At 42.2% G+C, this 27,178-nt stretch overlaps 2 protein-coding genes across 2 annotated transcripts; one reads left to right on the top strand and one right to left on the bottom strand.

The window, feature by feature from the left end:
• Positions 1-1,671: 1,671 nt before the first annotated feature.
• Positions 1,672-11,055, top strand: METTL3 (methyltransferase 3, N6-adenosine-methyltransferase complex catalytic subunit; the record flags this gene model as incomplete). Its single annotated transcript, XM_084239539.1, has 11 exons — positions 1,672-1,771; positions 5,190-5,407; positions 5,501-5,905; positions 7,490-7,665; positions 8,233-8,449; positions 8,669-8,856; positions 9,217-9,255; positions 9,431-9,539; positions 9,949-10,014; positions 10,184-10,296; positions 10,944-11,055. 11 exons carry the CDS (start codon positions 1,672-1,674, stop codon positions 11,053-11,055), a joined length of 1,743 nt encoding a protein of 580 aa, XP_084095665.1.
• A 1,280-nt stretch (positions 11,056-12,335) lies between these two features.
• Positions 12,336-26,972, bottom strand: TOX4 (TOX high mobility group box family member 4; the record flags this gene model as incomplete). The annotated part of the gene is made up of 9 exons (XM_084240230.1): positions 12,336-12,396; positions 13,035-13,198; positions 14,120-14,863; positions 15,492-15,572; positions 16,669-16,899; positions 17,791-18,045; positions 18,892-19,134; positions 26,540-26,608; positions 26,910-26,972. 9 exons carry the CDS (start codon positions 26,970-26,972, stop codon positions 12,336-12,338), a joined length of 1,911 nt encoding a protein of 636 aa, XP_084096356.1.
• Positions 26,973-27,178: the final 206 nt, after the last annotated feature.

The raw sequence follows: 27,178 nt of genomic DNA, 5'->3' as shown, positions 1-27,178 counted from the left end.
TGCTTCTGACTGTACCCAGTGCTTGTATAAATAAATAAATAAATCTGGAAAAAAAAAAAAAAAAAAAACAGCAGTTCTCCCTGGTGACACAAGTGTTAAAAGTCTCAGCATTATCAAGCTACGACCAGTCACTGTAGCATGAGTTCCATCCCTGGTCAGGGAGCTAACCCACATGGCACAGCAGACCTCTCCTGTCTCCCCTGTGGCTCCCCTCGGCAATGTATTTCAGTAGATCTACCTGTTCTACTCCCCATTGTCTCTTATGAATCCTCTTACCCACCCTCCCCACACACACCTCTGGTCTATACCCCAACCCTTGTATGCATAAATAAAATAAATCTTAAAAAAGAAAAAAAGAAACAATGCAAACAGAATCTCTAAAGCCCTTCTGGTGCCTTTAAAAAAAAAAAGATCTATTTATTTATGCATATAAGAACTGAGGTACAGGCCAGAGGTGGAGGCGGGGAGAGGGTTCACCAGAGAGGGAGTGGGGAACAGAAGAGCCAGACTGACTGAAATACACTGTTGAGGAGCGCAGCGGGCAAGACAGGAGCAGTCGGCTACGCCATGTGGGGCAGCTCCCTGGCTGGCTGGGGGTCGAACTTATGCTTTAGAGCCTGTGGAGAGCTTCACAGCCCTTTCTTTAACGCCCGTGCCACCACGGAGGCCCTCTAGTGCCTTCTTCTGGGCTGAATTTTAATGGAGTACACATGGTTCTAATAGATTTGGTATAAGTAAAGTGAGTAAGAATATGTATTTGTAGACCTCATATAACGTCTGTTCCCACACCCTGCCTTTTTCAAAGAGCACATATCTACACCCCATTGATGTAATGGTAAAAAATATATATTAGCTATGTCTTTGTAACTGAATTCATGGAAATATAACCCTACAGTACCTTCAATGTTAGTATCAAACTGTTAGAAGGACTTAGTGATCCTTCATTTTATTTTTAAGACTTATTTATTTATGCATACAAGAGCTGGGGTACAGGCCAGAGATGTGGGGGGTGAGAGGATCTACCAGAGACAGAGTTGGGAGCAGAGCAGGCAGATTGACCGAGGTACACTGCTGAGGAGAGCAGCGGGCGGCAGGAGAGGTCTGCAGCGCCATGTGGGTTGCTCCCTGGCCGGGGCTCGAACTTGTGTTCCAGAGGCTGCGGACTGCTTCATAGTGCGGTGCTTAACCCGTTGCGCCACCGGGAGGCCCTAAAGATCTTTCATTTAAAAAGCATACAACAAGCGCAGTTCTGTGAGAACCGTCTTACCACTGGCCGACCTAGGGTTCACTTAATATTTAACATGGTCGCATGCGCGCGTTGTAAGCAACATGGCCACTCTGCCAGGTACCAACATGGCAACTGCAGCCTCCGAGCACCCGGAAGCACAAGGGAGCCCTCATTAAAAAAAAAAAAAAAAAAAAAAAAGACAAACAAACCAAAAAAAAAAACCCCTTGAGTCGGCCATCCTGCCAATACTTATGATGGCTCCCATTTCAGCATCAAAGAGAGCGCGAAACCGGAAATGACGCTCCCGTTCAGCGCCCCTCCCGGGACTTTCTCCGGTTAGCCCTAAGGCATCCGCGAGAGAATTGGATGTTTCCTGAAGCTGGGGCTGGGAGGTGCTAGTTCGCCGCGCCTGATTCGAGACGTGTTGGAGCTGGGAGTTTAGGATGTCGGACACGTGGAGCTCTATCCAGGCCCACAAGAAGCAGCTGGACTCGCTGCGGGAGAGACTGCAGCGGAGGCGGAAGCAGGACTCCGGGCACCTGGGTGAGGCAAGGGGCTGTGGGGGTTCTGGCTCAGTCGGAGACGGGGGGCAGGGAACCTTGGAGAAAAAGACAGCTCCGGAATCGGCATCCTTCCCTAAGCGGCCATTTCTTTAAAGTAAAGTCGGGTAGGTTGGTACCCCCTCGCTTCTCCCCCGCTGCAGCGCAGATGCTTCGCGCTCCTGCTGTCCCTTCCCATCTCGGGCCTGGCTTCTCCCAGTTCACTTTTCCCGGACAAACGCCCGGGCCTCACAGCCGTGCTTCTGGCCGGCTTCTCTTAGGTCTTCCAGAACGTCGCCTGTTCTAGGCCTCTCAGCCCCCATCCCTCTAAGCTGCAAGTGCCTCCTTTTGATTACTCCTTGAACGCTTTGTTCTTCCCTTGATTATAGCGGGTACTTTGCCCTCGTGGACACCGAGAGAGAAAAGGACTGAAGCTTTGTATACACAGTAAACAATACAGTAGCCCACCCAGAGTAGACACTTGGTCGTGCCAAATGAGTAGAGGAACTTGCATTGTCTCAAGCCACTTAGATACCGAGCAGAAGTTTGAAACATTTGCTTTTAAACTTTTTCTCTTTTGGTTGCACCTGATTCATTTGCATAAAACTTGAAGGAACCGTAAAAGGCTGTCAAGTTCTAACCACCCCTGATGCCCTCCCTGCACAAGTCCTGAATTATTTAAGGCAAGTCAATTATAAGAATCTAAACGTTAGTGAATCTTTATCACTCTTGTGGTAACTTGTTCTAGTGTTCATCATGCACTCGATGCTGTATCTAACTAAGTCTTGTCTTGATACAGCTTAGATCCATGGTCATATATTCTGGTCCCTGGAACAAGAAGGATTCTCATCATAATAAGTAGACATCTGTTGAGTACAGTGCGAAGTCTAGTTAGGCAAAAATAAATAAGATACTGGCTCTGCCCTCAAGGAGTTTAAATTTTAGTTGAGGGTAAAGGATATAGTGAGTATAGCAAAGGGAGAAGTAACTGGTTTAGTTAGTGAAGGATATAATGAAGGAAACGGAATTTGGTCTTGATGGCTATGTAAAACTTAGGTGATCAAATAAGTTAAGAGTGGAGGAAGAAGTGTATATAAGTCATGGTAAGGGAATATTCATTTTCAAGCATTGGAGTAAATTACTGAATTACCTAAGGGAGAATTTTTTTTTCCCTTGATATATAAATTTCAACTCTTTGTCTTCATGTTGTAGATCCACTTTTCCCTGTTTTTTAATTTCCTTATTCTTTGGTTCCCTCCATTTATGAGCCTTTTATGCATTTTAATTTTAGATAGGAAATAGAACAATTACACCTCCATCACAGACAAATGACTGGGTTGCTTCTTTTTTTTTTTTTTTTTAAGGTTTATTTATTTATGCATACAAGAACTGGAATACAAGCCAGAGGGTAGGGGGTGGGGGGATGAGAGGATTCACTGGAGACAGAGTGGGGAACAGAACAGGCAGACTGACTGAAATTCACTGCTGAGGAGAGCAGTGGGTTAGCCAGGAGAGGTCTGCTGCACCATGTGGGTAGCTCGCTGGCCAGCCGTGGATTAAACTCATGCTGCAGTGGGTGCAATAGCTTCAGTGCTGAGACTTAATCCATTGTGTCACCAGTGTGACTTGATAATTTATTTTAATCAGTAATTATTTTCAATCATTTTTAAATTATATGGACTAGAAACGAGTAAAATTACAATGTAGGGCCTCCCTGGTGGCGCAAGGGGTTAAGAAGCAACCTATGAAGCTGTCCACAGCTACTGCAGCAGGAATTCGATCCCTGGCCAGGGAGCTACCCACATAGCGCAGCAGATCTCTCCTGACTTGCCTGCTGCTCCCCTCAGAAGTGTATTTCAGTAGATCTGTCTGTTCTGTTCCCCACTCTGTCTCTGGTGAATCCTCTCACCCCCAACACCTCTGGCCTATACGCCAGTTCTTGTATGCCTAGGGGGGAGTCCTGATTCGCTGTTGGTGGTAATGTAAATTGGTACAAGCATTATAGAAAACAATATGGCAGTTCCTCATAAAATAAAAAATGGAATGCCCAGGGCCTCCCTGGTGGCGCAGTGGTTGAGCGCTGGGTTGCAAAGCTGCCCGCAGCCTCTGCAGCGCCGGTTCAATCCCCGGCTGCTCCCTGGCCACCGGAGGAGGGTCCCACATGGTGCGCAGACCTCTCCTGCCGCCCGCTGCTCCCCTCAGCAGGGTACCTGGGTCCTTCTGCCTGCTCTGCTCCCCGCTCTGGCTCTGGTGAATTCTCTCACCCTTCTGCGCTTCTGACTATACCCAGTGCTTGTATGTATCAATCAATAAAAATCTTTAAAAAAATAAAAATGGAATGCCCAAATGATCCAGAAATCCCACTTATAATTTAACAATTCCCAGAAAGGCCAGGGAGTTTAAAATTTTCATCTGTATTTTAACTAATTATAGATATTAGACTTTCCCAAAGGTTAATCCTGTTTTCCTAATTTGAGTTTATTAAACCTTACTAAGGTTAGGATAGCCATCTATTTTGTAAAGTAGTAGAGTAGATAATAAAAATACATTCAGGAAATATCATTTATTGACCAGGACTTCAGCAAAGTTTTGTAAAATTTTTGAGTTCAGTGTTAAAGATCACATCATTCTGGTCCCCTTCACTGTCATTGTGTACACCTGATGTCTACTGACCTTAATTCATTAAATTTCAAATTCCAATCTTCAGAAAGATAAGTCTGAACACAGTTTAGGTTGTTGAAGATCTTTCTTTCTTTGTTGTTGAAGTTATTTCTGACTTCAAATGCAGGTTAATTTATTAGTTGTCATTTAGAGTAACTGAAATGAGGTGGTATGAACATTTAAATTTACCATGCTACTAATTTTTTTTCCTTTGAAACACGATAAGGACAAGATATTGGGAAAATGCCTCTCAATTTCAGTAAAGCCTTTGATGCTTATCTTTGGCAAAAAGTAAATACTTGAGTATGACTGAGGAAAGGTCATCATCTATTGTTAAAATTTGGTCACAGGATTTTCCTCCATGAAATGAGAGAACTATATGCTGCGAATGCTGGAGGATTTTTTTTTTTTTAAGATTTATTTATTTATTTATTTATACATACAAGCACTGGGTACAGTCAGAAGCGTGGGAGGGTGAGAGAATTCACCAGAGCCAAAGCGGGGAGCAGAGCAGGCAGAAGGACCGAAGTACACTGCTGAGGGGAGCAGCGGGCGGCAGGAGAGATCTGCGCGCCATTCGGGACCCTCCTCCAGTGGCCGAGGAGTAGCGGGGATCAAACCGGCGCCTCAGAGGCTGCAGGCAGCTTCGCAACCCAACGCTCAACCGCTGCACCATCGGGGAGGCCCGAATGCTGGAGAATTTTTGACTTCTGGGGAATATACAGAGTGATAGTGGTTGTGCTTTTTCACTTCACTGCTAGATCTACGGAATCCAGAGGCTGCATTGTCTCCAACTTTCCGAAGTGATAGCCCAGTGCCTTCCGCACCTACTTCTGGTGGCGCCAAGTCCAGCACAGCTTCAGCAGTTCCTGAATTAGCTACAGACCCTGAATTAGAGAAGAAGTTGCTACACCACCTCTCTGATCTGGCCCTAACATTGCCCACTGATGCCGTGTCCATTCGCCTTGCCATCTCCACGGTAATGACAGATAAGACAGGGTTGGGATCTACCACTTCTTTTTTCCAGTTCATACTGAATATCTTACTGCCCTTCCTTCTCCTGCTTCCCTAGCCAGATGCCCCTGCCACTCAAGATGGGGTGGAAAGCCTGCTGCAGAAGTTTGCAGCTCAGGAATTGATCGAGGTAAAGCGAGGACTCCTACAAGATGATGCACATCCCACGCTTGTGACCTATGCTGATCATTCCAAGCTCTCTGCTATGATGGGTGCTGTGGCAGAAAAGAAGGGCCCTGGGGAGGTATCAGGGACTATCACGGGGCAGAAACGGCGTGCAGAACAGGACTCGACCACAGTAGCTGCCTTTGCTAGTTCTTTGGCCTCTGGTCTGGCCTCTTCAGCATCAGAACCAGCTAAGGAGCCAACTAAGAAATCAAGGAGACATGCTGCCTCAGATGTTGACCTGGAGATAGAGAGCCTTCTGAACCAACAGTCTACTAAAGAACAACAGAGCAAGAAGGTAAGGGTAGATGAAAACACTTTCATACACATACTTTCATTTATAGCTTTGCTTGAGAAGGATTTATTTCTAGGGCAAGAACAGTTCGATTGAGTGTTTAGAGCATTAGAGCAGCAGCTTTCAACTGGGGATGACTTTGCCACCTGCTTTCCCCAGCATTAGCCAATGTCTGCATTTTTGGTTGTCACAATACTTGAGTGCTGCAGGCATCTAGAGGATAGAGGCAAGGGATGCTGCTAAGCATCCTCCAATCATATTAGGACAACCCTCATGACAAAGAATTTCCCAGCCCATATTGTCACTGCCAGTGCTGAGAAACTATGATTTAGAGAATCTTTATCATAGACTCTGGAAGCTCCTTAGATCAAAGAGAAGAGTAATCTAAATGTAGAGGTAAGGGGGTGGGGGATGAATACTTGAAAATAGTCACATGGAGCAGTACTTACAGGAATTTATGATTAAACAAGGTGAATTGGCAGTGTAGTGGTTCTGAGCGTAAACATTAGACCCGTGAGTTCTCACCCTCTTGCTAGTTCTAGCAAGTTAATTAACTTCTCTTGATCTTAGTCTTCTCATATGTAATTTGAGGATTACCAGAGTATCCTCCTTTATAAAACTATTGAATAGTCTGGCAGCTAAACAGGAAAGTGCTTAGCAGTGTGTCTTGGCTCAGCATCTAATAAATACCACTATTTTGTAGGAAGCAGTGTTTTCCTGGAGAGGGGAGGTTAGCTTAATGTTTAGCAGTATGAACCTTGTTGTATTTTAATTCCATTCCAAGTGCAGATTTGTGAGAAAGAATGGAACCTGAGACAAATCTCTGATTAAATTAGCGTGTATAGGGCCTCCCCGGTGGCGCAGCGGTTGAGTGCTGGGTTGCGAAGCTGCCGGCGACCTCTGCGGCGCAGGTTCGATCCCTGGCTGCTCCCCGGCCACCTGAGGAGGGTCCCACATGGCGGGCAGACCTCTCCTGCCGCCCGCTGCTCCCCTCAGCAGTGTGCTTCGGTCTTTCTGCCTGCTCTGCTCCCCGCTCTGGCTCTGGTGAATTCTCTCACCCTCCCGCGCTTCTGACTGTACCCAGTGCATGTATAAACAAAAAAAAAAAACAAACAAACAAACAAATAAATAAAACATGCCTCTATAAAAAAAAAAAGGTTTCTTAGGAAAGTTTAAAAAAAAAATAAAAATAAATAAATTAGCGTGTATATATCCCCTATGGGACATTAATGTCAGTTAGAATTTAGAGATAGTTTAAGGACCAATTTTTATCTATCAGCCCTTTTTAAAAAAAAAAAAAATTATGCATATAAGAACTGGGGTACAGGCCAGAGGTGTAGGCGGTGAGAAGATTCACCAGAGACAGAGTGGGGAACAGAACAGGCAGAATGAGTGAAAAACACTGCCGAAGGGAGCAGCAGGTAAGACAGGCGAGGTTTGCTGCACCATGTGGGTTGCTCCCTGGCCAGGGATCGAACTCATGCTGCAGAGGTTGCAGACAGTTTCATAGGTTGCGTCTTAACTCCTTGAGCCATCAGGGAGGCCCTTTGTCAGCCCTTTTTAAGTACAAAATTTCTTCCATCATAGGTCAGTCAGGAGATCCTAGAGCTATTAAATACGACAACAGCTAAGGAACAATCCATTGTTGAAAAGTTTCGCTCACGAGGTCGGGCCCAGGTGCAAGAGTTCTGTGACTATGGAACCAAGGAGGAGTGCATGAAAGCCAGTGATGCTGACCGACCCTGTCGCAAGCTACATTTCAGGTCTCTTGGGAAGGGGAAAGGTGGGGATGGGCCTCTTCAAAGCAGTCATTCCTTTTCAGCATATTCCTTCCAGTCATTGAAGTTTTCTTTAATTCTATCAGTTAGTCTATGGATTGTCTTGGATTGCAAGTTCTACTTTCAGAAGTAGTGTTTTGTGGGAGAGAATACAGGCTGCCCTCCCAAATATTTTTTTTTTTTTTTGGTAATGCCACTTCTTGTAATGCAAGGTATCGCTGTCTCTGAGCAGATGTGATAGATAAAAAGTTCCCTGAAAGGATATCAGCTAGGAAAAACGGGAACCTGAACTTAATTTAGGTCAGTTTTGTTCTGCTCTAACCAGCAAGCGCTCCCTTCCTGTTATAAGGATTTATCTTTGATCATTGAGGAATTACAACTCTTCTTTAGTATGAAGTATGGGTTTTACCTAACTTCCAGTCTGAAAACTGGAGGAGGTGCTAAATAGAAAAAATTAGGAGTGGGTAATGAAAGGAAGTTTTGAAATGACTTGGACTTCAAACTGTGGGATCTAACTCTAGTGCACTATTTTGATTCTTTTTATTCCCTCAGACGAATCATCAATAAACACACTGATGAGTCATTAGGTGACTGCTCTTTCCTTAATACATGTTTCCACATGGATACTTGCAAATACGTTCACTATGAAATTGACGCTTGCATGGATTCTGAGGCTCCTGGCAGTAAAGACCATACACCAAGCCAGGAACTTGCTCTTACACAGAGTGTTGGAGGCGACTCCAATGCAGATCGACTCTTCCCACCTCAGGTACCTGCTTGGTCAGAAAATTTAACTTATGACTTAGGTTTAAGTATACAGCCAGACATACAGGAGAGCAGGGTATAATTGGCAATCTCTTGCTGATTGGGAATGGAGTGGGAGAAGACACCCTTATAAGGGAATAAGAAAGTCATATGGCAAGGAGGGTCTGGGGCCTTGCATCTGAGAGTGAAGGAAGGGAAGATGACCAAATACCACCTTATGCAGTGGATCTGTTGTGATATCCGCTACCTGGACGTCAGTATCTTGGGCAAGTTTGCAGTTGTGATGGCTGACCCACCCTGGGATATTCACATGGAGCTGCCTTATGGGACCCTGACAGATGATGAGATGCGCAGGCTCAACATACCAGTACTGCAGGATGATGGCTTTCTCTTCCTCTGGGTCACAGGCAGGTAATGCAGTTCAAAGATATGTAGGTATGGGCAGATATAGTACAGAGTGAGTACTGGGTGGGGATAAAATCCTGGGGTTTCCTGCTATTAAAGAGTATGACTGAGTCTGCTTTTTTCCCTACTATGACCTAATTAATGCCTGTTTATAACACAGATGATACCTTGAATTATATTTAATTCTGTTTGCTTCTGGTGAAATGTATGGACATTGAGAACAGATACTGTCTCATTCTTGGATCCAGTCTGTTCCCTAATGGTACACTTGCATGTAAATGTTCATGGAATATCTAATGAAAACACATCTTGAAGGGGAAAAAAATATATGGGCATGAAAATAGCTTTGTAATCCTTTCTTTCTAGGGCCATGGAGTTGGGCAGAGAATGCCTGAACCTCTGGGGGTAAGTAGAGATCACTGTTGCTTTCTTTTTTCTTTTGAGGGAAATACATAATTGCTGTAGATATGTTCCCTTCTCCCAGAGTATTCCATGATGTCTTGCCTCTAAAATAGATGGTACTACCCCTAAATTGTGAAAGCCTAGTTATAGCTCTAATTCTCTTTGTTGTGGTCCACAGGTATGAACGGGTAGATGAAATTATCTGGGTGAAGACAAATCAACTGCAGCGTATCATTCGGACAGGCCGAACAGGTCACTGGTTGAACCATGGGAAGGAACACTGCTTGGTGAGCAGCAGTGGGCCTAATTCAATAGGTGGAGCAAAAAAGGAATTGTTTTTTCTTTTTAAAGATATATTTTTATTTATTTATGCATAGAACTAGGATGTAGGCCAGAGGTGCAGGGGGTGAGAGGATTCACCAGAGTGGGGGAGGGGGAGGAGAAAACAGGTAGATCTACTGAAATACAATGCTGAGGGGAACAGTAGGCAAGATAGGTTCTGCTGCGCCATGTAGGTTAGCTCCCTGGCCAGGGAGGGGTTCGAACTCATGCCTCAGTGCTGGCAATAGCTTGATAGCCCTGAGACTTTAACTCTTGTGCCACCAAGGGAGGCTCATTTGTTTAATTTCTTAAAAAAAAAAAAAGTTCAAATGCTGGGGTTTCATAGGGTAATTATTTGTTCTCTGTGGCGAGCAGGTTGGTGTCAAAGGAAATCCCCAAGGCTTCAACCAGGGTCTGGACTGTGATGTGATCGTAGCTGAGGTATGTGCTTCCCCAGGACATTCATAGCTTAGGCATTTTATTTGGTATCATTTATTTAAATGAGATGTATTGTTATCCCAGGTTCTCTCATTTGGACCATAAACATACTGGAAAAGTCTAGAACTGTAATCTTAGGTAACTTAAAAGTAGCTAGAGCCTTTATTTCTAGGTTCGTTCCACCAGTCATAAACCAGATGAAATTTATGGCATGATTGAGAGACTGTCACCTGGCACTCGCAAGATTGAGTTATTTGGACGGCCACACAATGTGCAACCCAACTGGTAAGACAACAGGCTGACCCCTAAGGGCAGAACTGTGTTTGGTCAAGGAAAAAGTAGTTTCATCTCACAGTCCACAAATAAGTTGGCTTCAGAGGATTCATAAGTCACCTAAGCTTGTATTTAAAATGTTTATGGGATCTCAAAACATTGATTGGAAATCCAGCAGGTAGAACTAAACCACTGATCTCTACAGTCTTTATTTGCTTTCACCTAAGGCACTTCCTTTTATTCTATTGGATGTGTGGTATCTGCCCCCTGGTGGTTATTAAAGAATTTAATCTGTCGACAACAGTCTCTAACTTTCATCCCTTTAGCAGAGTTTAAAAGACCTGCTGCTAGCATTTTACTTACCCAAAGAATACCCACTTGTAGTAGCCACTTTGTGAAGTAGGCTTAGTTAGCCATCAGTTATTAACCTTTAAGTAGTAATAGATCCAGCATGTTTTCATACTAGCATCTACGCCCAGTTCTTAATCAGTCATCTACCATATACTATTCTACCAGTAATATCTTTAAAAAAGAATTAGAATGGATATTTCATGAGATGAAAGGCAATCTTAATAAAAGGTATACATTTTTTTAAACAATATTAAAAGCCTTTTAATTCTAGGATTTTTGATTTGCCCCTTCTTTTCCTTTGCTTCAAGGATCACTCTTGGAAACCAGCTGGATGGGATCCATCTACTAGACCCAGATGTCGTTGCTCGGTTCAAGCAAAGGTATCCAGATGGTATCATCTCTAAACCTAAGAATCTGTGAAGCACTTCCTCACAGCTAAGCAATTCAAGGCCATGGCTCTACAGGCTGCACCTGAAGAGTAATATTGTACAGTAGTCTTTTCTCCTTATTTAAATAAAAGTTTGTATTGTGGTTGGGATTTTGAGGTCAAATTCTGGCTCTGCTACTTAACAGTGGTGTTTTTGTGTAGTTCATCTCAGTCTGACTCATACATAAAATGGGATTATTACCTACCTCATGGGTTGTTGTGAGGGTTCAAACTAAACGAATGCATGGAACACATTAAAATGTTGATTATACACTAACAGGATCAAAGTGACTAGCAATCAGTACTATGTGAACATGGTGGTTAATACGGAAGTTCTCTGGAATAGCATTTCTTAAGGTGTAAGGTTTGATTGAATTTCACTTAAAGTATCACTGGGGACTATCACCCTCTAAATATTTGCTTATCATGTTAAAAATTTGTGGCTCTGCTTGTCTATTCTTTAACTTACATCTAGGAAAAAAAAATGAGCACACTGGGATGAAATAAGTAGCAGAGGTATGCAGAGAATTAATCTATATGACGGCTAGGTGAAAACACTTCTTGCCTATTTTTTAAGATACTTTATCAAATACAAGTGAACAGACTTCTTTAGATTATGGTGAAACTTATATTAATTTAAGTATGTAGACAGCCTTTTACAGCTATGGTAATACAGATAGAGGGATATCAACTACAGAAATAATATGTAAAGAGAAACTCCTAGGTGTTATTTTCCCTGCAGTTCACTGTGCCAATTATGTTGAAAACCTCTGTTCTCAGAGCAGCACTTAAGATCTAACAGTAGCAGTTCCCTGTTCAAGAAATAACCTTTAATGCAATCTTTTATCCCCTTTAAAATTGATGCACACACTGGTATTTTCCCCTGGACTCAAAGCCGAATACTCTCCCATCATTTTAATAATTTTTCAGGAAAGTCCTGTGACAATTACACCAGTAAGTTTTCTCAACCCCACCACCATCACCCTGCCAGCCATCCCATCCCTATATTCTGCTTGTCATTTTCCCTTTACCCTTTCCTCTGCTATTTTAATAACTGGTATCTCTGCTTGTACTTAAAAGGAAAAAGCAAATCCTGATTACAGCAAACTCACTGGCCCTGCTCCATAGTGTGGCCCCTATTGAAAGAAAAAAGGGGAAAAGCGTAAAGGACCATCATGGTTTGAGATCAGGCACTACCAAGCCCATTTGGTTAAAAGGCTCTTGGACGTGTTCCCAGCAGATAAGTCTTCACTGGCTTGGAGGACAGGAAGGACTATTTCACAAACACCACTGTGTTTGAATTTCTAGAGGCTACCCAGGCCAAGAAGACATCCCTAAAAGAGAAGATACACAGAAACGTAGAATTATAGTAACAGTATTCTTTTTATACTGTCTTAAATAGCTTCCCAGATAACTTCCTGTAGCATCAAGGTGAGATGATATCATCCAATGTGAGTAAAAGGGCAAGGGGGCCTAAAAGTCTGAAATAGGGGCAATCCTGATTTATAAAGCATTTGAGATAGGAAACACTAATGCTTTGTTTTATGGATATAGATAAATCCTAGGAAAATATGGGAAGGAAAAAATTCTTCACAATTTTCCCCCATTCCTGTCACATTTAGCACCTTATACTACCTAACTCACTTTAAACCTCCCCATGTTCTAATTCCCTCAGTGGTCTGATTTGAACTCCAGAGATACATAGTTGCAGCTTAATACATACTTTTAAAGAGCAATCTTAGGTAATGTGCTAACTGGAAAGCATGCACTGCTAATCACGTCATTTTCAGCTGCTGTAAATGTAGTATCTTTATGCAGGGTAACTTTTAGTAGGCTCTAGAATCAGCTATCTATAGATACGTAGATAGCAACCTACCATACCTAAGTTAGGTAAAACTGTATACTCAGGGTTATGTCTCAAACACAATTGATTTAGTAATACCTGAATTAAAAGAAGGAACCATAAGCTCACCTGCAGTGCTTCACCACACACTCATTGCTGCAGTACTCATTGTCCCAGTCCTTACTCACAACGGGAGGGTTCTCACAACCAGATCTCACACACCGAGGCTGAGGTGAGATTGTCACAGGAGACCCACTCACCAATTCAACATCCATTTGAGAAGGAGACTCAACCTATGTGAGGCAGAAAATACACAAAGACTGATTAGATTATTACCTGCTAGCTAGCTAGTGAAATTAAGTCTGGACTCAATGGAGGAACAGGTGCTAATACCTCCAGGTAAAGGCAGAATCTTAAAGGTGTGTACTCAGTGAGTGTCCCCCTTGATATTTAGCTTTAGTACTTTGCCAAACAAACTGGTAAGGAAATTCTTGCATCCAGAGTGCTGGACATACGCTATTTCTTTCGTTTTAAACATGCTCATTGACTTGACTCCACACTTGAATAGTATTTTCAGAAAAAATCAAAACTAGAATGTGAGTAGAGGGTACGGCACCTCAACTAAGATTAAGGAAAGCTAAGAGAAGACTACATGTGGTACCCTTAGAAAAAGGAAGAGAACTTAAAGATTCAATTTCCTTCTGATAGAAGTCTGGTTTTGTGTTTTCATTTAAATGATGCTTCATTAATTACGGCTCAAGATTCTCAAAGACCCATATTTTAAAATGACTAATAGTCATGTACACGTTAAGGAAAACTGGGTAACTGGCATTTATCTGTTCAAGACAGTAAGATAAACCACGTCTATACTGGACTACACATATGCATCCCTCCACCTCAAACATCAAGAATGGAGGAGAAATGAAAAGGATTTACATCTCCAAAGCTTAGGCTACTTGGGGAAAGACCTCTAAAAAGTAATTATGCTTAGGTTGTATCTGCTCTAATTGAACGCTAGTAGTACTTTAAAGATTGAATAATATTACCAAGAACACTATAGAGTCTCTCAGGTGGGGCAAGTCCCTGTCACAGGGAATTGCCTCTTGCAGACATTTCATACTCCTGGTTGCCAGCTACTAAATGCTAGTAGCAACCCCCACTTTTACTGGTTAACATAAACACTCTTATAGATTGCCACTGGTCTAAACACTCACCTCTGGAACTACATCTGTGATCATCTCACAGATTGTCTCAGGAGAGGTTTCCTCCACTGTATGGGCCCCAGGACTGTTATTCATAGGCCGCTCAGGACTACTTTCCACAGCTGGTGGGACTAAGGTAGTCTGCATTTTCAGAGTGGGTGGAGGCACAATCTTACTCTGCAAAGGAGGTGGCTGTTGCTGTAAATTGATTCGAACTTTCTGAGGTGGAGGCTGCTGCATGGCCTGAAGAGGGGGAGGCTGCTGCAGAATGGTCACTTGCTGCTGAGTTGGGGGCTGAGGCATCTGTTGCAATGGAGGGGGTTGTAGTCGGGGTGGAGGCAGTTGCATAGAAGCAGCAGCAGCTGCTGCTGCCTGCAAAACTGACCGTGTGACAATCTGGGCTTGCTGACTGGGCTGGATAGTAGCTGTACTGGTTTGGCCTAGCTGGAGGCCCCGGGAGGTCACCACTGTAGCTGGGATAACAGTAACCATCCCTCCTTGTGACATGGTAATAGAAGATGGCAATATCTGCTTGGTAATAATCAACTTGGTGATATTTGGCTGACCCCCAGGCCCAGCAGATGCCTGGTTTGCCACATAGGATGACAGCGTTGAGTTGACAACAATGGAAGGAGACAGGGCAGGGGGCTCTGTTGTAGCTGGTGCTGGAGATGCTGGGTCAACAGTAGCCACAGGAGGTGGAGAAGGAGTCTGTGATGGCGCCACTGGATCCAATTCCACTGTTTCCACAGTGGCCTAAAAAAAGACCAAAAAGCCCATCATTGGGAGATTAACCCTCTTTCCCAGGATACAATCTACCTCCCAACAAAAGATGCATCACAGACTGGGGAGGGGAAAGACAGAATTAAGAAAAGGAGCCGCTGTGGGTATGTGGGTGCTACTGACTGAAGTAAACAACAAAATAACAAATTCACAAAGAATGCCAGGCAAGGTTTATGATGAAAACAACAGGAAAGCAGTTAGTCACTTTTAAGTTTTTAATTCTACGAGATTTTTTCCACAAGATTTTTTTTTTTCCCTTTAAATTAAGTTCTAGAATTCATTTATTTTATTTTGCGTAGAAGTGGGTTGGGTTGTTGGCCAGAGGTGCAAGGGGTGACAGGAATCACCAGAGACAGAGCAGGGAGAACAGGAGGATTTACTGAAATAAACTGCTGAGGAGAGCAGAGAGCGAGACTGGAGAGGTCTGCTGCACCATGTAGGTTAGCTCCCTGGCCGGGGATCGGTCTCAGGCCATAGTGGTGACAGCACTGAGATTTAACCCCTAGGCCACCAGTGAGGCCCTGGGTGGTATTTCTTATAACCACAAATCAACAAAAATCTTTATATTGGTTTAAATCACTACCTATCCTAACCCTCTTACCTGACACTCTTGATTGTCTTTATAAGCAGCCAGCGCCTTTAGATATTCTTTCTTAGCAGCTTCAGTTTTCCTCTTATACACCTACAGGAAAGAAAGACTATTTAAAAAGTCCTCATACTCCTAGAAAAGACTGATAATTCTATAATATTCATCAGTGAATGACAATTCATGTCAATCTAATAAATTTCCTTTATTAAATACACTTCTGAGAGCTAGTAACCAGAATAGCCTCCATGGCAGATTCTTCAGTTACAATGCATCTGAAAGCCAGTCAACACAAGCCTCGCCAGAATAAGTACACTTCTAACACTAACATGAAACCACACCCACTTCTGTAACCAAAACAAATCCTGACCCCAAAATTAAGATCAGTCATCTGCTTAGCCTGGGATTGTATTTAGCCAGTATATTCTCTCTTAATGAATGTGAAGAATTGTTTGCAACAATGGCCCACAAGAATTTTACCCTGCATGCCTTTTCTTCAGCAAGAGTGGAAAACTATTTACTCTTCCTTTGAATCTGGGCTAGTTCTGTGACTAAGTTTTGACTGTTAGAATATGGTTGACATGATACAAAAAACCCCTTAAGGTTTTTTTTTTCTTTGCTCTCTTGGGAACACTGCTCTAAGCCTGTCATACTGTGAGGAAGCCAGTCTAGCTTATTTGGAGAATGAGAAGCCAGTTTTTTTGTTTCAAATATTTGACAGGAGGAATCTTGTGTGGGGAGTCTAGGATGATAATTATAGTCATCTTCAACTGTATCTTTAATAGTATCACGACTTTCACTTATTTTTTAATAAACTTTGGGAGATTAACTAGGTTTTCTAAATTACACTTAGGCCAATGAGAAAGCCCTAAACTAAATGCTTACTCTAAACTTTGTAATGGATTTTAGAAATAGCTACAATATGCATCTTACCAAGGAACAGCCTAATTTCACAGATAACAACAAAAAACAAGGCCTGGAAAAAGTTAGCTTTGTTTTCATAATAAATTTTTAGAAGTGTATTCTGATTTGATATATAGCTGCAACTTCTGAAATAAAGGATGATACTAAATGTCATTAACAAGGAGTTGACATTAAGAATATGTAAGAAAGACGGACACATCTTCGTTTTTAATCCCCTTAAAAACTTCTGGAACGTTCATTCCTTACTAATTCCTCATTATTTGCTTACCTGTTTTTGTTCCTCTCTAAGACTATCCCACATGGAGGCCACAATTTTCGAAACCTCCCCAAAAGTGGCATTGGGATTCTGTCCTTTGATGGCCGCCTGTGTATCACGGAAAAATAAAGCATATGCCGAGACTGGTTTCTGGGGCTCATTAGGATCTTTCTTTTTCCTCTTCTTCGGGGCCTTCTGCTTTTTCCCTACTTCCACCACAACTGCCTTCTGGCTGGGAACTTGCTGTAGGGAGAAAAAAAAGAATTATAAGACGGAAGAAGGAATGTACTGTGTCGAGAGAACTACAAAAAAGGACTTTTGTCTGAGGGAAAGAGACCATGTGGATGGAATTTTCAGAAATGCTAAAAAGAGGCAATAAGGATTAAGACTTTAATAAATTATGTGAGGGCCAATAAGAACAGGGAATGGGGGGCCTGCCCGGTGGCGCAGGGGTTAAAGTCTCAGCACTATTAAGCTATCGCCAGCCATCGCGGCATGAGTTCAATCACCAGCCAGGGAGCTGACCCACATATGGCGCAGCAGACCTCCCCTGTCCCACCTGCTGCTCCTCTCAGCAGTGTATTTCAGTAGATCCACCTGTTCTGCTCACCATTCTGTCTCTGGTGAATCCTCTCAACCCCCGCATCTCTGATCTACACCCCAGTTCTATGCATAAATAAAAAAATAAATCTTAAAAAAAATTAGGGATTGGGAGGATAAAAGTAAATTGAGAGTGAGAAAAAAGAAGAGAAGGTGGTAAAGCAGGAGTAAAGAACCCTGAGTAGGCTTGTTAGGCCAAGAGTTTCATTCTAGACTAAAATGACAGATTTTTTTTTTTTAAAGATTTATTTATTTATGCATACAAGAGCTGGGGCACAGGCCAGAGATGCAGTGGGTGAGAGGATTCACCAGAGACAGAGTGGGGAGCAGAACAGGCAGACTGACTGAAATACACTGCCGAGGGGAGCAGCGGGTGAGACAGGAGAGGTCACCATATGGGTTGCTCCCTGGCCAGCCAGGGATTGAACTCGCGCTGCAGAGGCTGCGGATTGCTTTATAGTGCCATGCTTAACCACTTGTGCCACCAGGGAGGCCTATAATGGCAGATTTGATTATTTGCAGGGAAGGCCTTACCCTCCGGAAATCCTCAACACCATCTTCATGAAGTGAGCTTGTAGGTGAAGGGGTGGTTGAAAGACGATCCTCAGGTGACTGTGCAGGCGGCAGGATGGTGCCACCACCTAAGCTCAAACCAAGTTGAGAACTCAGTTCTGATTGATCAATTGTGGTCAACGTGCTATGCGGTATCAAGCTAGATGCCATGTCTTGTACATCAATTGTAACAGGTGGGTTGGCACTATACTGAGTTCCTATAGAATGCTCCAAGTCCTGAGAAAAGCAGAAAGATTAATTAAATTCTAAATATAAAAACCACCACTACCTCTGCCCCAAATTTAAGACAATTTATAAATCCCACTTAACTAGACTGTGTCCTTGTTTAACTTCTAGATATGATCAAATAATGTGTCTTCTATAAACATTAAGCTTTTAAACAAAGTACAGAATTAGTAAACTCATTTTTTGTATGCAAAGGCCTGCTCTAACTAAAAATAACCAGTGAAATCTTAATTCTGGACAAGCAAAAAGAGCAAATAACTTATTTAGTAAACTGGAGGTAGTGACACTATACAAAGTAAAGAAAAACTTCCTTGTACCCTCACAAAATAAACACTTTATTTGCAATATACAAGGATTCACAGTAAATAAGACTAATGATAGAGAGGTTTGCCATCCATATAGTGTGTGGAGATGTGCTACTAAAGAGACGTGCTGGAAATCCAATATGCTGATTTACAACACTAATCCAACATCGATACATTGGATGCAGGCTGTTTTTAAAATAAATCCCTTGCTTGATGTGACAGCTATCTATCATACTCACATCTAAATCCTAAGATGGGAAGGCAATAATAAGAGGAGGAAAAACCTTGCTCACCCCCCTAAGACAATCACAATAAACCATTTTTATTTCAGGGTTAATACTGGACTATTTGTAATTTTAAACCATTTTTCAAGTGAAATTGATTCAAATAACAACCTCATTTATTCAGGGGAAATGAAGTCTTTGCAGTGACAAGAAATACCCAAGTGTGGTAGGGAATAGAGAATTGTTTTTGCCTCCTCTAATACCATGCCCATGAGCTTGGATGAGTCCAATAATGCCTTTCCCCTTACCATGGTCAAGCCACCACTCAGGAGCCCCCCGCCCTGCTCCATCAAGCCATGGGTCATGCCCACAGGCATATCCAATGTCTGGACCCCATATTGGGCTGAAAAGCTGCCATCCTGAGAGGAGGAAGGATCTGCAAGATCATCAAAGTGGCCAACTACATCTGAGACAGCCAGTGAGGGATCAGAGTCCAAGGAGATAGGCGGGATTTCAAATTCCTCATCACCCAAACTTGGTGTATGGAATGTCTGTAAAGAAAAAAAAAAAAGAATTAGTGGGAAAAGCATCACTTGGTTCAGAACTGGATATTCTCAGTGTATCTTTCAGCCTGGGTCTTTTTTTAAAAAAAAAAAAATTATTTATTTATGCATACAAGAGCTGGGTTACACGCCAGAGGTGTGGGGGGGGCGGTGAGAGGATTCACCAGATATAGAGTGGGGAGCAGAATGGGCAGATTGACTGAAATACACTGCTGAGGGGAGCAGCAGGCGAGACAGGAAAGGTCTGCTGGGCCATGTGGGTTGCTCCCTGGCCAGTGTGGGATCAAACTCGTGCTGTAGTAGTTGCGGATCGCTTCCTAGAGCTGACGCTTTACCCCTTGCGCCACCAGGGAGGCCCTCAGCCTGGGTCTTGTATTTGTTATCAATTTCTTGGGACATACTTAATTTTATAAATAAATCTTCTTCCTCATACCCTAGGTCATATAGCATATACAAAACTGAAAAGATCATCAGTTTTCAATTATTTCCTATTTCCTATCATTACCATCTCCTACTGTTCCAATGAAATGGTACCGCCTTTATAATCTATTTAGCTATAATGCTTAAAATCTTTCCAAAGATTCTAACAGATAGCAGTTATTCCACAATTAATGCTACATCTGAACTGTTAGAAATTCACTGAAATACACAGAAATTGATTGTTAATCAGACAGTTGTACTTTGACTACTGTTTCAGTTTCCTTTGATGAAGATCCTAAAAGATATGTTATAGGATCCTTATCCTCCTCTAAAATAATATATGAACTTTGATTTCCTATCTCTTCTCTTCATTGTAGAAATCATGACATTAAAAACAAGAAAAAAAAAAGAATAAAAACAAGTAAGATTCCTCTTTGTACAACATTTTCTGAACTATACCAAGATAAAGATAACAGTGAGGAGATAAATTTTTAAAAAGAGCAACAAAGACAAAGTGGTTCTTTTTTTTTTTTTTTTTAGATTTATTTATTTATTTATACAAGCACTGGGTACAGTCAGAAGCACGGGAGGGTGAGAGGATTCACCGGAGCCACAGCAGGGAACAGAACAGGCAGACTGACAAAACACACTGCTAAGGGGAGCAGCGGGTGCAGCAGGAGAGGTCTGCGCGCCATGTGGGAACCTCTCCAGCGGCTGGGGATCAAACCGGCACTTCAAAGGCTGCAGGTAGCCTCGCAGCCCAGCTGGCTCAACCGCTGCGCCACCGGGGAGGCCCCAAAGTGGTTCTTTAATAGCTTAAGAATACATACACAGGGCCTCCCTGGTGGCACAAGGGGTTAAGTACTGCACTATGAAGCAATCTGCAGCCTCTGCAGCACAAGTTCAATCCCCGGGCTGGCCAGGGAGCAACCCACATGGTGCAGCAGACTTCTCCGTACTCAAGCCTGCTGCTCCCCTCAGCAGTGTATTTCAGTCAGTCTGCCTGTTCTGTTCCCCACTCTGTCTCTGGTGAATCCTCACCCCCCACACCTCTGGCCTGTATTCCAGCTCTTGTATGCATAAATAAATAAATTCTTTAAAAAAAAAAGAATACATACACAGTCTTGCTCTGACGACGTCTTTCTGCAATAAGATTACTCCAGCTAAGATCCAACCCCTTCTTCTGATCCAACAACCAATAATAATAAACATTTTCTATTCTAAATAGGATCATCATTCATGAAGCTAAAGACCTGGGTCTAACCTAAGATATATTTAATCCTATGATTTGTTTACACACACCGAAAAAAAAAAAAAAAAACTAAGTAAGTGGAATCTGCAGTAATATGGCATATTGGCAACAGACCTTGTTGCCAGAGAAGTCTCAATTCAAGTTCCAGCTCTGCTACTCACTTCCTGATCTTAAATGGCTTGTCCTCATATATAAAATGGGCATTTCAACGGTAACCTCATATGATTATTCATATTATTAAGAGGATGAAGGATTTAGTTATCACATTATAGTAGCCTCACCTACTTATCACATTGCTTGATAGCTGTTTAATAACTTGTTAATCACTATTTTTAGTGATAATCTTAATATCCTAATTACTATTTATGTGCCACCTACCCAACTATCACAGATAATTGGAATTTAAGAAACTTTAAATTCAACTTATTGTATGGCATAGTAAATATTTACTGATTGATATCAAGTTCAATGGACTCATTAAAATGGCCTCATTAATAACAATTTTTATTTGCTAAAAGAATATTTCCAGCTAGTAGAAACTAGAGAGGGAAAAAAAAAAGTATGTGAACTGTCCAATCTTTTTTTTTTTTTTTTTAAGATTTATTTATTTATGCATACAAGAGCTGGGGTATGCACCAGAGATGTAGTGGGGTGAGAGGATTCACCAGAGACAAAGTGGGGAACAGAACAGGCAGATTGACTGAAGTACACTGCTGAGGGGAGCAGCGGCCAAGACAGGAGAGGTCGGCTTTGCCATTTGGGTTGCTCCCTGGCCGGCAGGGGATCGAACTCGTGCTGCAAAGGCTGTGGATTGCTTCATAGTCGGTGCTTAACCCCCTTCGCCACCAGGGAGGCCCTGTCCAATCTTTCTAAATCACACAGGCAAACAAAGTTTTCTAGAAGACAACAAAATATATATCCCTTCCCTTCATTTCTACATTTTCCTCCTTTGAGAACTTTACTATTTATTTACTTAGTATGGTAAAAATTTGGTAGTCGGCTAGGATTTAACACAAGAGGAACATATACAGAGCATAGAAGCAGGCAGTTATTGATGGAAAAATTGGAAATTCTCCCCAAGAACTTAACTTTTCTCAATATACAACTTATAATTTTTGTTATTGTGTGGGAGTTCTTAATTTCAGCTCCATGAAGCTCTCTGAAATTTTAGTTTATTTTGGTTCATGTGAGCACTTTTTCAGGATCAGGGTACAAAGATTTTTACAATACGCACATCAAACAAAGAAATTACAGAAGCAGGAGAAAGCACCAGGAATAACATTTATTAGACCAAATTAATAATAGTATAATATTGATTTTCAATATTTAAAAAAAGATGCAGATAGCTTTGGCCACACAAAAGGTACCTATATTTTTCTGTTTTCAGAAAGTATACATAAGCAACTGCTGAGATCTGAAAATGATACTATTTATTATGAGAACTTAAAAAGAATAAAAATTCATATCAATCTAAAAAAATTCATATCAAAATAAAAAGGCCAGTGTTCTACAAAGGACTATACCTCATAAACCATCTGGAGTGCTCTCATGGACTACATTAAAAAAACAGACATGCAGAGGGGCCTCCCTGGTGGCGCAAGGGGTTAAGCACCACAGTATGAAGCAATTCACAGCCTCTGCAGCATGAGTTCGATCGCCAGCCAGCCAGGGAGCAACCCACATGGCGCAGCAGACCTCTCCTGTCCTGACTCGCCCGCTGCTCTGCTCAGCAGTGTATTTCAGCCAGTCTGCCTGTTCTGCTCTCCACTCTGTCTCTGGTGAATCCTCTCACCCCCCACATCTCTGGCCTGTACGTCAGCTCTTGTATGCATAAATAAATAAATCTTAAAAAAAATTAAAAAAAAAAAAACAGACATGCAGAGATTTCATTGTATGGGATTAACAAGGAATCTTTCTGTGCACCACTCATGGAATGTGCAAGCAGCTTTGCTACTCGGTACCCTTGATTTTAATGTTTTGTTTTTTTTGGTGGGGGCGATGTTTTATTCACTTGGTTTTTTCCTTTAAATGAGAATAGCAATGATCAAGAATACAGAAAGGTATACCACATGCTATAATAAACATAGATTTAATCTAAATACCTGTTACTACCACAGATAATCTGTAAGATTATGGGTAAAAAAAAATCAATATCGAATGTTATTACATAACTAGCATTTATGCCAGACTGTCAAATATGAAACAAAATTGAAATTGTAGCAAGTCTTAAAGAAATAATAAATGGTTCAAACATAGGAGAAAATAGGAAGATGATGCGGCTCTCTTTTCACTCAGCTTTATTTTCCTTCTGTTAAATTCCTGGGCCATTTTGAGGGAGAGAGCAGTTTGGGAATTACAGTTTATAAAGGATGCTAAACTATTTAGAAAACCAAAAAATACCATTTTCTTCCTTTTTCTCACCACCCCTACATACCAAAACACACAATCCAGTACTTCTTAATATAGTTTCTTCTGTAAATTACTTTTAACAATTTATTTTAGGGCCTCCCTAGTGGCGCAGGGGTTAAAGTCTCGGCTATATCAGGCTATTGCCAGCCACTGCGGCATGAGTATGACCGCCAGCAGGGAGCTGGACCCACATGGCGCAGCAGACCTTTCCCGTCTCACCCACTGCTCAGCAGTGTATTTCAGTAGATCTGCCTGTTCTGCTCCCCGCTCCGTCTCTGGTGAATCCTCTCACCCACCGCAACTCAGGCCTGTACCCCAGCTCTTGTATACATAAATAAATCTTTAAAAAAAAAAAACCTAATACAATAGTAAAAATAGTTTTCATATTGAAATCACTAACTAGTTCTTATATTAGAATTACTTTCCCTAACTAAGGAAAGGTATATCTTTATGACTTATTATTTTCCCAGATTGCTCAAATGAAAATGTATGAGTCAAAACAAATATAAGAAAAAGATTAAACTCCCTTTAGAGTTTTCCCATCTTAAACAATAAGAGCCTCCCTCTCTGAACTACCACTCTTTTAAAATTATTTATTTCACTGAGGTACAACTCATGCAAATTACAAAAATTTTAAGCGTAGAGTTCAGTGAGTTTTTGCATATGTTAGTACCCAATTAGCCCCAACCAGATCACAGACAGATCATTTTTATGACTCAAAGATTTTCTCATGCTCCTTTTCTACCTTCCCTTCTTTCCACAACAGGTGGAATTCTGATCTCTAGCACCATAGTTTAGTGCTGTGTATTCTTAGCCTTCATAAAAATTAAACTCATTTAATGTTTACTCTTTCATGTCTGGCCTCTTTCACTCAACGATAAATTTTTGATATCACCCAAGATGCATTAATTAGTAATTTGTTCTTTTTATAATCTGTTGTATACTATTCCTTTTAAACAAATCTAGAAGTTTACGAACATTTAGGTTGTTTCTAGTGTTATTATGAGTAAAGTTACTGTGAGCAAACATGTTTGGGGAACACATACACTTATTTCTCTTGAGCACCTATCAAGGAGTGAAATTACTGAGACACAGAGTAGCGAGATTCCACATGGCGTGGCAGATCTCTCCTGTCTCACCTGCTGCTCCCTTCAGCAGTGTTTTCGGTCTGTGCCTGTTCTGCTCCCCATTTTGTCTTTGGTGAATCCTTTCACCCTCCCGCGCCTCCAGCCTGTACCCCAGCTATTGTATAAAGTAACAAAGAACAAATCTTTAAAAAAAAAAATTGTATTTGGGGTGGTTCACAGTAAGACCAGAAACACAAAAACCACAAACCAATTAAAATAAGGATTTTAAAACTAAACAAAACTAGAGGGAAAGGGAAAATGAAGAAGTAGTAATGAGGAAAAGAACTGTTAATGATGACAGAGCCCTAGGCTAAAGGGAGATTTCGAAATTGAGCCTAAACTTAGTTATGATGAGCTTCATGGCAAAAGCTTTTTTTTTAACACATCTTAAAGTCATGAAAAAGATAGACTCAAACATGGAAAGTTTCTTGAAGTAAAAAGGAGTAACTTCATTTTTAAAAAATTTTTCTAAAAATTTTTTTTAAAGATTTTTAAATTTATGCATATAAGAACTGGGCTACAGGCCAGAGTGTGGGGGCAGGGTGAGAGGACTCAGCTAGGGATCGAACTCTTGCTGCAGAGTCTGTGGATAGCTTCATAGTGCTGTGCTTAGTCCCTTACATCACCAGGGAGGCCCATAAGGAGTAACTTCTTAGGTAGTTACCTCTTCTTGATTGTTCAAGTTTATAAAAGGAGTAGAATATTAAGAACAGGGGGTAGGGCCTCCCCGGTGGCACAGCGGTTGAACACTGGGTTGCGAAGCTGCCCGAAGCCTCCGCGGCGCAGGTTCTATTCCCAGCTGCTCCCCGGCCACCAGAGGAGGGTCCCGCATGCCGCGCAGACCTCTCCTGCCGCCCGCTGCTCCCCTCAGCAGTGTACTTCGGTCCTTCTGCCTGCTCTGCTCCCCGCTCTGGCTCTGGTGAATTCTCTCACCCTCCCACGCTTCTGACTGTACCCAGTGCTTGTATAAATAAATAAATAAAAAATCTTTAAAAAAAAAAAGAACGGGGGTAAATGTAAAGTCTATTTGTATTTAACTTAAATTTTGCAATGCACTTCCACATGCATGAGGCCTGTGTGAAATTTACAGCACTCTAAAGAAACAAACTGGAGACTAATTCAGAAGAAATTGGCAAATTTCATGTGGATAAAGGCTAATGTGAGATTTACAACACTCCAAATTATGAAATTAAAACATGGATATATTGCTTAGGAAAACCGTCAATGAAACTGCAAAGCATCAAACATTTTAGTTTAAAATCATTTCTAAATTTGCCGCTCCCTTGATTCACACTTTCCCCTATTCAGGAGAATACCAAAAAATAATACTAGCAAAGTAAGAAGCTAAATTGTACGTGAGTGGCTCATACCACTTTTGAAGAATTAAAATCCTCAAGAGATAGTAGAAAATTCAACTTCAAGTTCTTAAAGACCAAGAAATTTATTTTTGTCTGTTCCATTTCTCTTTCGCTTTGACCAAGCAAATGATAAATAGTATGACGTTTCAACCAAAACTTTTCCTGTGAATACTAAATATCCCACCACAACCACTACTTCCACTTCACAACATCATAAACTATTTTTACAGCCATTTGACAACTGGGAAAACTGTGATACACAAAGGTTAGGTCTGAGTCACTGGCAAACTCTGAGTCACTGGCAAACAAAAACACGTGTTCTACTCAATTCCCTTCAAGTTCTCTGGCATTTATTGCCTTTTAATAGCAAAACAAATTAATACCAGGTATGTAAGCTAAGTACAAACTTTTTAAAATCAATGTAGGAAATTTAAGTGAAACGACCCCTTCAATAGCCCAGTTAAACCCTCCTAGGTAAAGCCCTCTTCTTACCCCAACTTTTTAGCTATAACATTTCCTTTCCGCTGTGATATTTCAAGATTGTTGTATTATTTCTCCCCAAGAAAAGGAGGCCACTTCACTCCTCTGATCCAGAATCACCCTTGAATAAGTTAGCTCTTTCCAACATCCTGCTTATCTGATGACAGTGGCTTCTTGGGCCTTCCCTATAATCCTCACGGGCTCTAGAAGTGGCAGTCACTTTTCTGTAAACACCATAGCGACCCTAGTTCCCGGCCCCCAGTCCTTGGCGTCCGAGCCCACACCCCCCCAGCCGATCCACTGCAGCTCCACGCCCTCCCCCCACTGCGTGGGCAGCTCAAGCTCACCTCGGCACCTGAAAGGAAGGGGTGCGAAGGCCCCGTGATCGTCAGGTAATTGTCATTTCCTCCGGGAAACTGGAAATCAAAAGAAAACCGTGGAGTAAGTTTGGGGGGGAGAAGGGAGTTGGAGCGACAGCTTCTGACCCCAACATTCTGCCAAAATGTTGCCAGAACCCAAAACCCCTCTCGCCGCCAACCCTCCCGGCCAGCCGCCTCTCCTCCCGGGTTCCCGTCTCTGTTTCAACATCGTCGGCCGCGCTCTCTCGCCAGCCTTCTAAGCTCTCAGGCTCGTACCTCCATCTTCACACAACGGCTACCCCAATCTCAGCCTTCTCATCTCTCCCACCGCCCCCAGAGGACTCGGAACTGACGTCACTTCCGCAAGGACCGCGTCGCTTTCCGCTGATTGGAAGGAGTTGTTTGGGCTGTTGCGAGTCATACCCGGAAGGGCGACCGGACGGAAAAGCTAGCTATCGCCCCCTGGAGCTTGGTGGTGTAATGGCATGGAGATTTGTTGTAGGCGTGCCGGGAAGCAGTGTCAGGATACTACCGTGGCTCAGATCAAGAGAGGGTTTCTTGGGAGAGCAATAGAGACTTGATCTGGGCTAGAGGGGACGGACATCGGTCGACTGAGTGGCTAGAGGG

The sequence above is a fragment of the Talpa europaea genome (genome assembly GCF_964194135.1).
Source record: "Talpa europaea genome assembly, chromosome: 8".
Lineage (NCBI taxonomy): Eukaryota > Metazoa > Chordata > Mammalia > Eulipotyphla > Talpidae > Talpa > Talpa europaea.
The sequence above is the reverse complement of the archived record's forward strand: the minus strand, read 5'-3'. Positions and strand labels throughout refer to the sequence as shown.